Source organism: Mustelus asterias, chromosome 17 (genome assembly GCF_964213995.1).
Source record: "Mustelus asterias chromosome 17, sMusAst1.hap1.1, whole genome shotgun sequence".
Lineage (NCBI taxonomy): Eukaryota > Metazoa > Chordata > Chondrichthyes > Carcharhiniformes > Triakidae > Mustelus > Mustelus asterias.
The window spans coordinates 75,088,107-75,103,578 of NC_135817.1; the positions used below are offsets into that span (position 1 = coordinate 75,088,107).

A 15,472-nucleotide genomic window follows, 5' to 3' on the forward strand; every position below is an offset into this window, starting at 1 on the left:
TACTCTGTCACCATGCCACTCTGTCTCCTTCTCTGTCTCATTTAGATCACTGGTCCAAAAGCATACTCTTCCAGCATTTCACTGATGCATTGCTAATCTCAGTGCGTTTCGGCCATCTTATGAATTGCAACAGACCGTATTGAACTATGGGGAGGGGCTGAAGCTAAGCTATTTATTAGCAGGAACACGCCTCCAATGCACTCAGTAGTAGCTGGTTAAATATTAAACCTTGATTTGCTTTCCGCAGGCTTTAGCCTTCAGCCAAGTCACAAAAGAATTGCAAGTTTGACAAGAGGTAAGAATTAGTTTCATTCATTTTTAAGGTTCCTTCCGAGAAGCCTTGTTAATTAGTTCCTTTCCTCGGTAAGGTTCAGTTATTTTACGTTTATGTGATATTTCCAATTGCTAAACGGACTTTCTTTATCGCACATTGATCTGTAAGTTTGGAAGCTTCTCTTGGTTTTGGGCTCACGTCCAAGACATTTGGTTGTCTGCTGCTCACTGCAATGCTGGGAGAGACACTGGAAAGTTCTCTTGTGGTTTACTGGAGCATTCCGTTGACACTTGGTTAAAAATTGAAGAAGATGAAAGTTTTACTTTCTCGTTAAGGCTCCTGGGCAGTTGTGACGTACATTTACAACTTCAGCAGTCACCACACTAGTTCGAGAGGCAGTCAACTCTCTTTCGTGGATTGTCACCACACCTAATGGGAAAATGTCATTGGTTAGAGAGGAAAATGTTAGGACAAAAAATATTCCAGACTGGTTTATCCAAAATGGCAACTGGTCTGTTTGCATCAAAATGATCAATCCTCCATTTTTGACAATTAGGGAAAAGTAAAGGCAGAGCCAGGGAGAAAATCCATGGGCTGTCTCATGCTGTTGCTCCAGACTCCACTGAACATGTTCCGCGGTCCAAGGTTAAGGTTGTGCATTAAAATGGCAGTGCTGGCATCAGATCAATGTTACGTAATGATTGATGTCATGATCTGCCTACTTTGCATATTCCTGGGATATATTAGGGGCGTGTCACTCTGACCCCTCACCACTCGAGACATTGAGTTTAAACTTGGCAAGTCATGTTGTAGCTTTATAGAACCTTAGTGAGGCCGCACTTGGAATGTAGTGTTCAATTCTGGTCGCCACATTACCAGAAGGATGTGGAGGCTTTGGAGAGGGTATAGAAAAGATTTACCAGGATGTTGTCTGGTATGGAGGGCATTAGCTGTGAGGAAAGGGTGGAGAAACTTGGTTTGTTCTCACTGGAATGACGGAGGTTGAGGGGTGACCTGATAGAAGTCTACAAGATAATGAGGGGCATGGACAGAGTGGATAGTCAGAAGCTCTTTCACAGGGTGGAAGAGTCAATTACTCAGGCATAGGTTTAAGGTGCGAGGGGGAAAGGTTTAAAGGAGATGTACGAGGCAAGTTTTTTTACACAGAGGGTGGTGGGTGCCTAGAACTCGTTGCCGGGGGAGGTAGTGGAAGCAGACCTGAGAGTGGCTTTTAAGGGGTGTCTTGACAAATACATGAATAGGATGGGAATAGAGGGATATGGTCCCTGGAAAGGTAGGGGGTTTTAGTTCAGTCGGGCAGCATGGTCGGTGCAGGCTTGGAAGGGCCGAAGGGCCTGTTCCTGTGCTGTAATTTTCTTTGCTCTTCTTTGTTCTTGTCCACTAGGGGCTGGAATTTTCCAGCTGTTCCCACCCTGCCGTCGCTGCAAGTGAGGACGGAAAATTTGGCACTCGGCCAAATCTCCGTTCACTGCAGCGGGATTGGAGAATCTCGCTGGCGTGAATGGCCGGAGAACTCCAGCCATGGTTTCTGGCAGACTTTGGGTGGAATTTTACCGGAATTTGTCAGTGTGTCAGTTTCTGACTGTGAAGCTGGTGTGTATCTCCCCAGAAACACATCTGAGTTTTCACTCCAGATTTTTGCGCAGAGAATCTGGGGATGTGGTTTGCTCCGTCACTCTGAAGGACCGGGACCTGATGGAGCTGGCAATGTCGGCTCCACATAGATTAGAAAGCCATCATTTATAGGATGCCCTGATCTGTGCTGAAAATCAACTTCCCCATAGCCCCGATGGACACAGAGGAATACCCCACAGGCATCGGGGTGATCTCCCCACAATGAAAATATCGGAGGCTCTCTTCCCCCTCATTACCACAGGCATATTGGGGCTTCCCTTACAAGCATCAACATTCCCCACCAGAATACACAAAGGGAACCCTCCCCCATGGGGTCCCACAATTTGTTTTGCGCAGGATGGCACTGCCAGGGTGGCAGTGCTGAGGCAGTGCCAACCTGTGCTAGGGGCAGCCATGATGTGGAGATGCCGGCGTTGGACTGGGGTAAACACAGTAAGAAGTTTAACAACACCAGGTTAAAGTCCAACAGGTTTATTTGGTAGCAAAAGCCACACAAGGTTTCGGAGCTGCAAGCCCCTTCTTCAGGTGAGTGGGAATTCTGTTCACAAACAGAGCATATAAAGACACAAACTCAATTTACATGCTCTGTTTGTGAACAGAATTCCCACTCACCTGAAGAAGGGGCTTGCAGCTCCGAAAGCTTGTGTGGCTTTTGCTACCAAATAAACCTGTTGGACTTTAACCTGGTGTTGTTAAACTTCTTACTAGGGGCAGCGTCAGAGGGCAATGTGAGGGCACTGCCTGGGCATGTCCCTCTTTCCCCCCTCCCCCCCCCCCCCCCCCCCCCCATCCCCCCCGGAGGCTATACTTACTTTGGCACCCCCAGCACGCTCCCCTCGACTGATTCCTATTTTTACATAGTGATTGTAAATTCAGTGAGGGGGGGATCATGTGGCTGGGAAGCCCTTTGATAGCTGGAAGGGGCAATGCATAATAAGCGGTAATTGACCTGGGCACCGCTTCCCAGGAGGATGGTGGAAGAACAATGAATAATTTCAACAGGAAATTGGATTGGCCGCTCAGGGAATTAAACTTGCAGGATTATGGGTATAGAGTTGGGGGAATGGCACCGACTGGATTTCTCAACAGAGAGGCAGTCTTGAGTGGGTGGGGCTGAATGGCCTCTGTTTGTGTGCCCTAATGACTCCATGCTCCTGATGTGCAGCACTGCATTTCACGGACAGAGGGCAGGCTTTCAGTTTGATATCTCCATTCGTGCTGTTGCAAAAGGGTGGCACAGTGGTTAGCACTGCTGTCTCACAGTACCAGGGACCCGGGTTCGATTCCAGCCTTGGGTGACTGTCTGTGTGGAGTTTGCACATTCTCCCCGTGTCTGCGTGGGTTTCTTCCGGGTGCTCCGGTTTCCTCCCACAGTCCGAAATGTGCAGGTTAGAAGGATAGGCCATGGTAAATTATCCTTTAGTGTCAGGGGTTATTAACAGGGTAAATACGTGGTGGTACAGGGATAGGGCCTGAGTGGGATTGTTGTCAGTGCAGGTTCAATGGGCTGAATGGCCTCCTTCTGCACTGTAGGGATTCTATGAAGACCTTGTAGCAGTGGTGGGCAGCAAACTGGAAACTGTCACTGATGTCAGATGTTGATGGTTGGAAGCAGCCCGTTGTGAGAAAGTTAAGGACCATGATGACCTTGACAGCTACAGGCAGTGCCGTGTCCTAGTGTGTGGCTCCAGTTGTCGTTGCTACAGGTGACAGCACTCAGAAATGAATGCCTTAAGGTGATGTGCAAGCCCCTGGTAACATTTCTCTGAGCTGAAACTCCGGAATGAGAGTGCAAGAATAAAATGTTGCAGCTGCTGCAACCCTGATCTCAAAATGGAATATGTCGGAGATACTCAGTGTGTGCAGAGGCAGGGGAAGTGGGGAGGGGAGAGAAACCAATAAAATGGTAGGTTTGTGTTCGGGCGGAAGGCAGGAGACAGAATGACAAAAAGGATTAGGGTACAAGGCAAAAGAGATGTGGTAATCAGACAAGCAAGGAAACAAAAGATGTGTCTAAGAGTGGCTGAGGCAGCACAGTGGTTAGCACTGCTGCCTCACAGTGCCAGGGACCCAGGTTCAATTCCAGCCTTGGTGTGACTGTCTGTGTGGAACTTGCATGTTCTCCCCGTGTTGCGTGGGCTTCCTCTAGGTGCTTCGGTTTCTTTCTACAGTCCCAAGATGTGCAGGTTAGGTGAATTGGCCATGCTAAATTGTCCCTTAGTGTCCAAGGACATTTTGGTTAGGTGGTTTGGCCATTATTAAATTACTCCTTTGGGTTAGGGAGATTAGTGGGCTAAGTAAGTGAGGTTACGGGGATAGGTCCTGGATAGGATGCTCTGTCAAAGAGTTGGTGTAGAGTTGATGGGCTGAAGGGCCTTCTTCTGCACTGCAGGGATTCCATGATTCCATGTGATGTCAATGGGAAAATGCTGAATTGTGACCCAAAAATTGTCAAACAAAGAGTAACAATGTGAACAGAGATTACAGACTGAAATCGTTGATTTTAAAGTTTTATTTATTAGTGTCACAAGTAGGCTTACATTAACACTGTAATGAAGTTGCTGTGAAAATCCCCTAGTCGCCTGTTCGGGTACACTGAGGAAGAATTTAGCATGGCCAATGCACCCTAATCAGCATGTCTTTCGGACTGTGGGAGGAAACCGGAGCACCCGGAGGAAACCCACGCAGACACGAGGGGAACATACAGACTGAGAGCCAAGCCGGGAATCGAACCCGCGTCCCTGGCGCTGTGAGGCAGCAGCGCTAACTACTGAGCCAATGTGATCTCCAGGAGAAGCGAACACATAAGAACACAAGATTTAGGAGCAGGAGTCGGCTCCTTGGACCTTTGAGCCTGCTCCGCCATCCATTAAGATCATGGCTGATCTGTTTGTGGTCTCAATTCCACTTTCCTGTCTGTCCCCCCTTAACCTTGGATATCTTGTCTATCGAAATCTCTATAACCCACACTCAGCCTCTCTGGGCAAGCGAATTCCAGAGACCAGTGGCCCTCTGAGGAAAAAGAAACTGTCTCTTCACCTCCATCTTAAATAGGAGAAACTTATTTTCTGGACTCTTTCCATGGTCTGCCCTTTTCCCGCTACAGGGAAACATCTCCACAGGCCTGCTGCATTTATCCAGCATTTTCTATTTTTATTACTGTAAAGTACGATGCGGTTTCACAATGGCCCTGTACAGCTGAGGGGACAATTCTCGACTTTTATACTTGATTTCTCTTGCAATAAATGCCAACATTCTACCTGCCTTCCTACTCACTTGCTGCACCTGCATACTAACCTTTGTTGGTTCATGTACCAGGACACCCAGATCCCTCTGCACCTTCACGTTCTGTAGTCTCTTCCAAAGTGGACAAGGTCATGTTTCCTCTCATTATACTCTATCTGCCAACTTTTTGCCCACTCACTTAACCCATCCAAATCTCTTTGTAGACACCTAATTTCCTCTTCCTTTCCCACCTGTCTTTATGTCCATGATGTGGAGATGCCGGCATTGGACTCAGGTGGGCACAGTAAGAAGTCTCACAACACCAGGTTAAAGTCCAACAGGTTTATTTGGTAGCACAAGCTTTCGGAGGGGTAGCTCGTGCTACCAAATAAACCTGCTGGACTTTAATCTGGTGTTGTGAGACTACTTACTGTCTCAGTTAGCGACAACACATTTGGTCCCTTCATCCAAGTCATTGGTACAGATTGGAAATGGTTGAGGCTACAGTACTGATTCCTGTGGCATTCCATGGCTGGAATTTTACCGCCCCTCGCCCACCACGGGAATCGGAGCGGGCGAGGGGCGGAGCATGGAAAGGTCCATTGACCTCGGGCGGGATTTTACGGTTTCGGGATGAGCGAGGCCATAAAATCCCACTCCATGTGTTGTAGTTTGTCTTTGCGAAAATGACCCATTTATCTCTATTTTCTGTTCGCTCATTCTGGGGCTGATTAGGATCTAAAAGGGGATCTATGCATGGAAGCGGGGAGCATGACTGGTGTATTAAATAAATCCTTTCTATCAGTCTTTACCAAGATAGAAGATATGCTTGCCTTCATCGGACGGGGCATCAAGTATAAAAGTTGGCAAATTATGTTATAGTTGTATGAAACATTGGTTAGGCAACATTTGGAATACTGTGTCCAATTCTGGGCACCACACTACCAGAAGGGCGAGGAGGCTTTGAAGTGAGTACAGAAAAGGTTTACCAGGATGTTGCCTGGTATGCAAAGTATTAGCTATGAGGAGAGATTGAATGAACTGGGATTGTTCTTCCTGGAAAGACAGAAGCTGAGGGGTGACCTGACAGAAGTTTATAAAATTATGAGGGGCATAGATAAGATGAACAGTTGGAAGCTTTTTCCCAGGGCAGAAATGAAAATTACAAGGGGATACAAGTTCAAGGTAAGGGGGGAAAGATTCAGTGGAGATGTCCAGGGGAAGTTTTTTACACAGAGGGTGGAGGGGGCCTGGAATGCACTGCCAAGTGAGGTGGTTGAGGCAGATACATTAGCAACAATTAAGACTTATCTGCATAGGCACATGAGCAGGCGGGGTATAGAGGGATACAGGCTGTTGGTCTCGGTAGGACAATGTGATCGGTGCAGGCTTGGTGGTCCAAAGGGCCTGTTCCTGCGCTGTATTGTGCTTTGTTCTAAGATGTTTTTTGAGTCATGATGAAATAGAGGGATATTGAGACTTTTAAGGGTTTAACATTAATAAGGAGGGGCATTCGGTAAGCTGCCTGTACTTAACATTGATAAGTCACCAGGACCAGATGAGATGTATCCAAGAATTCTGAGGGCAGTGAGGATGGAAATTTGTGGAGGTATTGACCATAATTTTCCAGTCCTCAGGGGTGTTATAGTTATAGAGTTTTGCAACACAAAAAGAGAACCTTCAGCCCACTGTCTGTGCCGGCCATTAAGCACCTATCTATTCTAATCCCATTTTTCAGCACTTGGTCCTTGCCTTGTATGCTATGCCATTTCAAGGACTCATCTAGATACTTAAATGTTGTGAGGGTTCCCACCTCTACCACCCTTTCAGCCAGTGAGTTCTAAATTCCCACCACCCTCTGGATGAAAAGATTTTTCCTTAAATTCCCACTAAATCTCCTGCCCCTTACCTTAAATCTTTTGATAACAGCAATTTTTTCATTTTCTGGTTCAGTTCAGAGATACATTTTGAGGATCACTGATTGCTACAACAGTTGCATTTTCATTGTAAGTATACAGCAGTTTTTTTTATTTTCTGTTTTTTTTCCTTCTTAAAACTGTTTCTATGCAGCGTTCTGTAATGTTGTTGTGAGTGCAGGAAGATAAATCACTCCTTGCCTTGTGCCAAGTAGAGCTTTGAAAGCAGTCGTGTGTGCGTGCGTGGCCAGGTTCCAATAAAATTGAAGGCAATCTTGGAATCATAGAATAGTACAACAGAGAAAGAGGCCACTCGGCCCATTGAGTCTGTGCCAGCTCTTTCGAAGGGGAATCCAGTTAAGTTTAAGTTTTTTAAAGTTTATTTATTAGTTAGCCCCACTACCCTATTCTTTCCCCAAATCCCTGCATTTTTTCCTCCTTCAAACGTTTATCTAATTCTCTTTTGAACACTAATATTGGGTGTGTGTGCGTACCATCCCACCAGGCAGTGCATTCCAAATCTTAATCAATCCTTGCATCAAAACGATTTCCCTTATGTCTCCTTGAACCTGTCCCCTGGTTATCAAAATAGAAAATGCTGGAAAATCTCAGCAGGTCAGGCAGCATCTGTAAGGAGAGAAAAGAGCTAACGTTTCGAGTCCAGATGACCCCTTGTCAAAGCTGAATCTCCTCTGCACCCTCTCTAGTGCAATCACATCCCATTTTAAGCTGGGGTGGGAAGGTCGGACACGGGACCTGCCGGCAACAAGGTGTTATTAAATAATCTACTTTGGAGCAATTTTAAAGTTTATTTATTAGTCACAAGTAGGCTTACATTAACACTGCAATGAAGTTACTGTGAAAATCCCCTAGTTGTCACACCTGTTCAGGTACACTGAGGGACAATTTAGCATGGAAACCCACGCAGACACGGGGAGAATGTGCAGACTCCGCACAGACAGTGACCCAAGCCAGGAATCAGACCTGGGTCCCTGGTGCTGTGAGGCAGCAGTGTTAATGACTGTGCCACCCCCATTGTCCCTGAGCTCTCCGGAATTTACTGGTGGTTCAGAGATTTAATGGGATTCGCATAGCCCACCCATGCCCCACAAAGGTCGCCCAGCAACCCCTGATGGTGTTGCCTGTGGCCTCGTGGGGGTGGGGGACACTGGTGGTCAGGTGCCCAATCGGGGATCTGGTATCTTTGTCCCACCTTTGCTTCCAACCCTCAAATAAAAGCAAAATACTGCGGATGCTGGAAACCTGAAATAAAAGCAGGAAATGCTATAGAACCTCAGCAGGTCTGGCATCATTATGGAGAGAGAAACAAAGTTAACGTTTCGAGTCTGAATGACTCTTCCACAGAACGGGGTCTGTCAAAGGACCATTTATTTAGATCCGAAACGTTAACTCTGTTTCTCTCTCCACAGACGCTGCCAGACCTGCTGAGTTAATCCAGCATTTTCTATTTTTATTTCTTGCTTCTGAACCCCCCCCTGCTTTCCCTCTCCATTAACTCCCTCCCCACAGTCTTCATCATCTGTGTCCTGGGATCAAGCAACAGGCCCCAGGTTGGGCCTAGAAACATTGCAGGCAGCATCCACCACTCCAAGTGGCACTGCTGATATTGGAGAGTGATTTGTGCCTTACGTCAGATACGGAAAATAGCCCAAGGTATTATAGCATTGCAATAACGCAACAGTGGGAGGAGGGTCCCCCATCGCTGGGTCTAATTCTTGGTCATAACATCTGCTTCTCTCTCTACAGATGTTGCCTCGCATGCTGAATAATTCCCGGACTTTATTTAAGGTATGAGAATTCTCAGTGAAGACCCATTGTGGATATTTTCTCTGCGCAGTGCTCTTTTCCTGGCTGGTCCATCTCTCTCTCTCTTGTCTCCTTCGCTGCTCCCTCTCTTCCTCCAGCCCCAAAGGTAGGCCGCCCAGACCACCTACAATGGTAGGAAAACTGTGTTCAAGGGAGACAAGAGCAGTTCAGTACCGGCAAACACTAATCCATGAAAAAGTCACAATTCAGTTGTGGAATGTGGAAAACAAACACACATAAGTTAGAATCACAGTGAATGATTGCAACTCAGAAGGAGGGCATTCAGCCCATCATGTCTATCCCACTTTGGTGTGCAGTGGTCAATACTGATTCATCTTAATGTAAGGTTGTTCTCGCAGGAGTGGAGCAGTGAACTCCTCTTCCATATCCCCACGTGTGGATATGGGCCAACAATTAGGGTTCCCAACCCTCCAGGATTGGCCTGGAGTCTCCAAGCATTGTAGATCAAGCTCCAAGACACTGCTGTGTGTGACCCTGGAGAAAAATCATCAGGACATTGTTTTTTTTTGTCACTTTCTTTGAACATTTCCCTTTCCCACATATAAAAATATTGAAAATTAGGGGAGGCAAAGGCGATTTTGGATCATCCAATTGGGTGAGTCCTTTTTGCTACCTGTGTGGAGTTTGTACATTCTCCCCAGGTCTGTGTGGGTTTCCTCCGGGTACTCCAGTTTCCTCACACAGTCCAAACATGTGCAGGTTAGGTGAATTGGCCCCTTAGTGTCAGGGGGATTAGCAAGGTAAATACAAGGGGTTACCGGGATAGGGTCTGGGTGGGATTGTTGTCGGCGCAGACTCGATGGGCTGAATGGCCTCTTTCTGCATGGTAGGGATACTATGGGATTCTATGGGAATTGACGTAGGAAAGCAGTGCGCCACAAGGATGGATGTGTTGGCCGATTAATGGCTGGAATGGGAGGAGCAAGTCATATGGTGAAACCTCCAGGAATAATTTAATCACAGTTGGCAACCTTACCAACAAAGTCCTCCAGCACTGACAATTAAAAGCATCAATATTGAGTATTACTGTAAATTGTTATTATGTTTCCTTCAATGATCTGGATCGTTGCTCTTTCAGCCACGACATTTGAGATGACACTTCTTACACATCATGGGGACTGTCAGAACAATTTTGAAGTTATTTAGCATATCTTTGGGTGAGTAAACTATAGTGTGCACTTTACAATAAGTTGTAAGCATAGTGAAAACCTGTTCTATGTTTATGTTCCTGCTCTCCCGTCTAATTGTCATGGGTAAGTGTCACGGGTAAGTGGAACTGATCCACTTCAGATCAGCCATGATCTTATTGAATGGCGGGGCAGGCTCGAGGGGCTAGATGGCCTACTCCTGCTCCTATTTCTTATGTTCTTATGGTGCATGGTTCCAACGTGAAAAGCAGACTCCTGATGCCTCTCCTAAGTGGCCGTTCTTCAGAAGTGGCATCAGATAGTGAATGTCAGCAACTTATGTAAAGGGGATGCATCAGTGCCGCCAAGTTTAATCCTCTTCGCACGTGCACCATTTGAATTGGACTGAGTTCAATCTTGTCCATACATGTACAATTCCAATAGAAATCATTGGGCATTCATCAGATTTGGGGTCCCTGGCTGATTTTTCTGTTTCCCTTGATTTGATTTATTATTGTCACATGTATTGGTGATATACAGTGAAAAGTATTGTTTCTTGCGCACTATACAGACAAAGCATACTGTTCATAGAGTACATGGGGGAGAAGGAACGGAGAGGGTGCAGAAGGTAGTGTTACAGCCATAGCTAGGGTGTAGAGGAAGATCAACTTAATATGAGGTAGGTCCCTTTAAAAGTCTGATGGCAGCAGTGAAGAAGCTATTCTTGAGTTGATTGGTACGTGATCTCAGATTTTTCCATCTTTTTCCTGATGGAAGAGCGTATGTCCGGGGTGCGTGGGAGCCTTGATTATTCTGGCTGCTTTTCTGAGGCAGTGGGAACTTTCGACAAAGTCAATGTCTGGGAGGCTGGTTTGCGTGATGGACTGGGTTACGTTTCAACCCTTTGTAGTTTCTTGCGGTCTTGGTCAGAGCAGAAGGCATACCAAGCTGTGATACATCCGGAAAGGATGCTCTCTATGGTGCATCTGTAAAAAGTGGTGAGAGTCGGAGCAGACATACCAAATTTCCTTAGCCTCCTGAGAAAGCAGAGACGTTGGTGGGTTTTCTTAACTATTGCATCAGCGTGGAGGGACCTACCTGAGCAGAAAGCCATGAAAAAAGCTATAAAGAAAAGTAAGATGGATTACCTGAGGGACCTACTTGAGCAGAGCCACAAAAAAAGCGATAAAGAAAAGTAAGATGGATTATGAGAGTAAACTAACTCAGAATATAAAAACAGATAGCAAAAATTTCCACAAATATATAAAATAAAAAAAGAGTGGCTAAAGTAAGCATTGGTCCTTTGGAGGATGAGAAGGGGGCTGTAATAACTGGAAATGAGAAAATGGGTGAGGCATTGAACAGGTATTTTGTGTCGGTCTTCACAGTGGAAGACACAAATGACATGTCAAAAATTGATGACAGGAAGGCTATGGCAGGCGAGAACGTAAAAACTATCATGATCACGAAAGAGGTAGTGTTGGGCAAGTTAATGGGGTGAAAGGTAGACCAGTCTCCTGGGCCTGATGGAATGCATCCCAGGTCCTAAAGGAGATGGTGGGAGAAATAGCAAATACACCAGTGGTAATTTACCAAAATTCGCTGGACTCTGGGGTGGTTCCTGCAGATTGGAAAACAGCAAATGTGACGCCACTGTTTAAAAAAGGAGGTAGACAAAAGGCGAGTAACTATAGGCCGGTTAGCTTAACTTCTGTAGTAGGGAAAATGCTTGAATCTATCATCAAGGAAGAAATAGCGAGACATCTGGATATAAATTGTCCCATTGGTAAGACGCAGCATGGGTTCGTGAAGGGAAGGTCATGTTTGACTAATTTGGTGGAATTCTTTGAGAACATTACATGTGCAGTAGACAATGGGGAACCTGTGGATGTGGTGTATCTGGATTTCCAGAAGGCATTTGACAAGGTGCCGCACCAAAGACTGCTACATAAGATAAAGGTGCACGGTGTTACGGGTAATGTATTAGCATGGATAGAAGATTGGTTAACTAACAGAAAGCAAAGAGTGGGCATAAATGGGCGTTTTTCTGGTTGGCGATCAGTGACTAGTGGTGTGCCTCAGGAATCAGTGTTGGGACTGCAATTGTTTATGATTTACATAGATGATTTGGAGTTGGGAACCAAGTGTAGTGTGTCAAAATTCACAGATGACACTAAGATGGGTGGCAGAGCAAAGTGTATAGAGGACGCTGAAAGTCTGCAAAGGGATATAGATAGTCTAAGTGAGTGGGCGAGGGTCTGGCAGATGGAGTACAATGTTGGTAAATGTGAGGTCATCCATTTTGGTAGCAATAACAGCAAAATGGACTATTATTTAAATGGTAAAAAATTGCAGCATGCTGCTGTGCAGAGGGACCTGAGTGTCCTTGTGCAGGAATCTCAAGGAGTTGGTTTGCAGGTGCAGCAGGTAATTAAGAAGGCAAATGGAATTTTGTCCTTCATTGCTAGAGGGATGGAGTTTAAAAACAGCGAGGTTATGTTGCAGCTGTATAAGGTGCTGGTGAGGCCACACCTGGAGTACTGTGTACAGTTTTGGTCTCCTTACTTGAGAAAGGATGTACTGGCACTGGAGGGGGTGCAGAGGATATTCACTAGGTTGATTCCAGAGTTGAGAGGGTTGGCTTATGAGGAGAGACTGAGTAAACTGGGGCTATACTCATTGGAATTCAGAAGAATGAGGGGAGATTTTATAGAAACATAAGATTATGAAGGGAATAGATAAGATAGAAGCAGGGAAGTTGTTTCCACTGGTGGGTGAAACTAGAACTAGGGGGCATGGCCTCAAAATAAGGGGGAGCAGATTTAGGACTGAGTTGAGGAGGAACTTCTTCACACAAAGGGTTGTGAATCTGTGGAATTCCCTGCCCAGTGAAGCAGTTGAGGCTACCTCGTTGAATGTTTTTAAGGCAAGGATAGATACATTTTTTGAACAGTAAAGGAATTAAGGGTTATGGTGAGCAGGTGGGTAAGTGGATCTGAGTCCACAAAATGATCAGTCATGATCTTATTGAATGACGGAGCAGGCTCGAGGGGCCAGATGCCCTACTCCTGCTCCTAGTTCTCATTTTCTTAAAAGGGGAAAGAACTTACATTTATATATAGGGGCAAATTTCCCTGCCCCTCCCAGTACCAGAATTGTCATGGGTGGAGGTGGGTGGGGTTGGGGAGGGGGGGGCGGGGTGGGGAGCTGGTGGCAGTCAGATAATTTAATGGACCATTGCCCTTGGGTGGAAATTTCTGGTTCTGAGGTGGGAAGGCTGGCAAAATGCCGCCCGTAGTGTTTTCCATGAGTACGAATAATGTTCCAGAAGTGCTGTAAGACTCTTTAACAGGGATCCAAACTTCCCCCTGATTCTTGGACCCGATACTCTAGGCATCAATGACACGAAACAAACTTTGTGGAAAATCACTATCAGCCCAATAAGCAGTAGTACATTCTTACAACACTAGTTGCTTAGTGAGACCCGTGTACCAGAGCTTGTTTCCGGGTGGTCGGTCCACTGAATGGATTCTTCTGCACAACTTTCCTTGTCTTACCAAGTCATGCTTCCCCAGGTTGGAGTAACAATGTCCTTTCCAGGCTTTGGCTTTACATCCCTTTCTGACTCTGGCGCTTTGAGGTATAAAACAAATCCCTCAAATCGGATCACTATTTGTTCTTTGTGTGTCTCCCAGGTTTAATTAAAACTGTCTTTATTTTTTAATAAGGTCAATATAATGTCTTTGGTCAGAATTCCAGTGTCCTCTGTACTCTAGGTTTATTTATTATTATCACAAGTGAACTTATACTAACACTGCAATGAAGTTACTGTGAAAATCCTCCAGTCGCCACACTCCAGCATCTGTTCAGATACACTGAGGGAGAATTCAGCACAGCCAATGCACCTAACCAGCACGCCCTTTGGACTGTGGGAGGAAACCGGAGGAAACCCACGCAGACACGGGGAGAATGTACGGACTCCACACAGAGTGACCCAAGCTGGGAATTGAACCCAGGTCCTTGGTGCTGTGAAGTAGCAGTGCTAACCACTGTGCTACTGTGCTGTCCCTGTTCAGTAACATTTTCACCCATTGTTTCGCTCTCCTACATTTGTATACAGTGGTGGCACAGTGCTAACCACTGTGCCACCTGGTGAGCTTCACTTGCTGGTCCACATAGCACAACTGGGTTACATTTTACTTACAAACCAAAATGCAAGAGACAGTAAAAATGCCCTACGGAATCCACCCTTAAGTGTATGATGTTGCCTACAAACATTATCACATTGTTATAGATATTGCTGGTAACTGGATGCTTCAAATCAATTAACCTTATTCTGTTCCTTCATAGAAATCATAAATCATAAAAACCCTACAGTGCAGAAGGAGGCCATTCAGCCCATCGAGTCTGCACTGACCACAATCCCACCCAGGCCCTACCCCCACATATTTACCCGCTAATCCCTCTAACCTACACATCTCAGGACTCTAAGGGGCAATTTTTTAACCTGGCCAATCAACCTAACCCGTACATCTTTGGACTGTGGAAGGAAACCGGACCACCCGGAGGAAACCCGGGCAGACACGAGGAGAATGTGCAAACTCCACACAGACAGTGACCCAAGCCGGGAATCGAACCCAGGTCCCTGGAGCTGTGAAGCAGCAGTGCTATCCACTCTGCTACCGTGCCGCCCCTGTTCAGTAACATTTTCACCCATTGTTTCGCTCTCCTACATTTGTATGAGTAAACATGTCATAAAACAGATAATACAACAATAAATGACTACAGCACTCAGTATGTAAGGTATATCTTGTATCCAAAAATGTATTTCAAAGTTAAGACCAATGTTCCACTAGTACCTAGCACTAATGTCTGGTATTTCTACCTTAACTTCCTTGTGTTTTAGTGCATAAAAATATTTGTTGAAAGTGTTAACACTGTAACAACCCAAATTTCTTGATTTGTAAGGGGAGTTTCTTGATTGGTAAGGGGATCAAAGGTTATGGGAAAAAGGCAGGTGATTGGGAGTTGTGAAACTTATCAGCCATGATTGAATGGTGGAGCAGACTCAATGGGCCAAATGGCCTAATTCTGCTCCTATATCTTATGGTCTTAAGGGTATGTCATACCCAAATCAGATAACATACTCATATAGCTGTGCTTTCAAGCCATCCCATGAGTTGGAAGATTTAATACTACCTGTGCACCCAGTCTAAGAGGCTAAACTGGGATAAAACAAAGCATTCCACCTGGAATAGGGCAGTCCAGATCCTTATCCTGGTATTGCCAGTGTATTTTTTGTAACGCAATCCTCCCCATTTCCTTTATATGCCACATGTGTCGGGAACTCTGTTCCTGTGGGCACCACGACTGTGCAACTGGGCCCTTCCCGATCCGAGGTGAAGCCAAAGGTTGGTGCTGGATTT

At 45.7% G+C, this 15,472-nt stretch overlaps 1 protein-coding gene across 2 annotated transcripts in view; it reads left to right on the forward strand.

Annotated features, from left to right (window-relative positions):
- The first annotated feature begins 208 nt into the window (after positions 1 to 208).
- LOC144506628 (immunoglobulin superfamily member 5-like) overlaps positions 209 to 15,472 on the forward strand; it is a 79,933-nt gene continuing 64,669 nt past the window's right edge. The window contains exons 1-2 of one of the 2 annotated variants that reach the window (XM_078232993.1): positions 219 to 295; positions 9,998 to 10,076. In XM_078232993.1, coding sequence (XP_078089119.1) covers positions 10,031 to 10,076 — 46 coding nt within the window. In that variant the 5' untranslated portion in view covers positions 219 to 295; positions 9,998 to 10,030. Of the gene's footprint in view, positions 296 to 9,997; positions 10,077 to 15,472 lie in introns of both variants that reach the window. The other variant, XM_078232994.1, reaches the window with a different exon arrangement.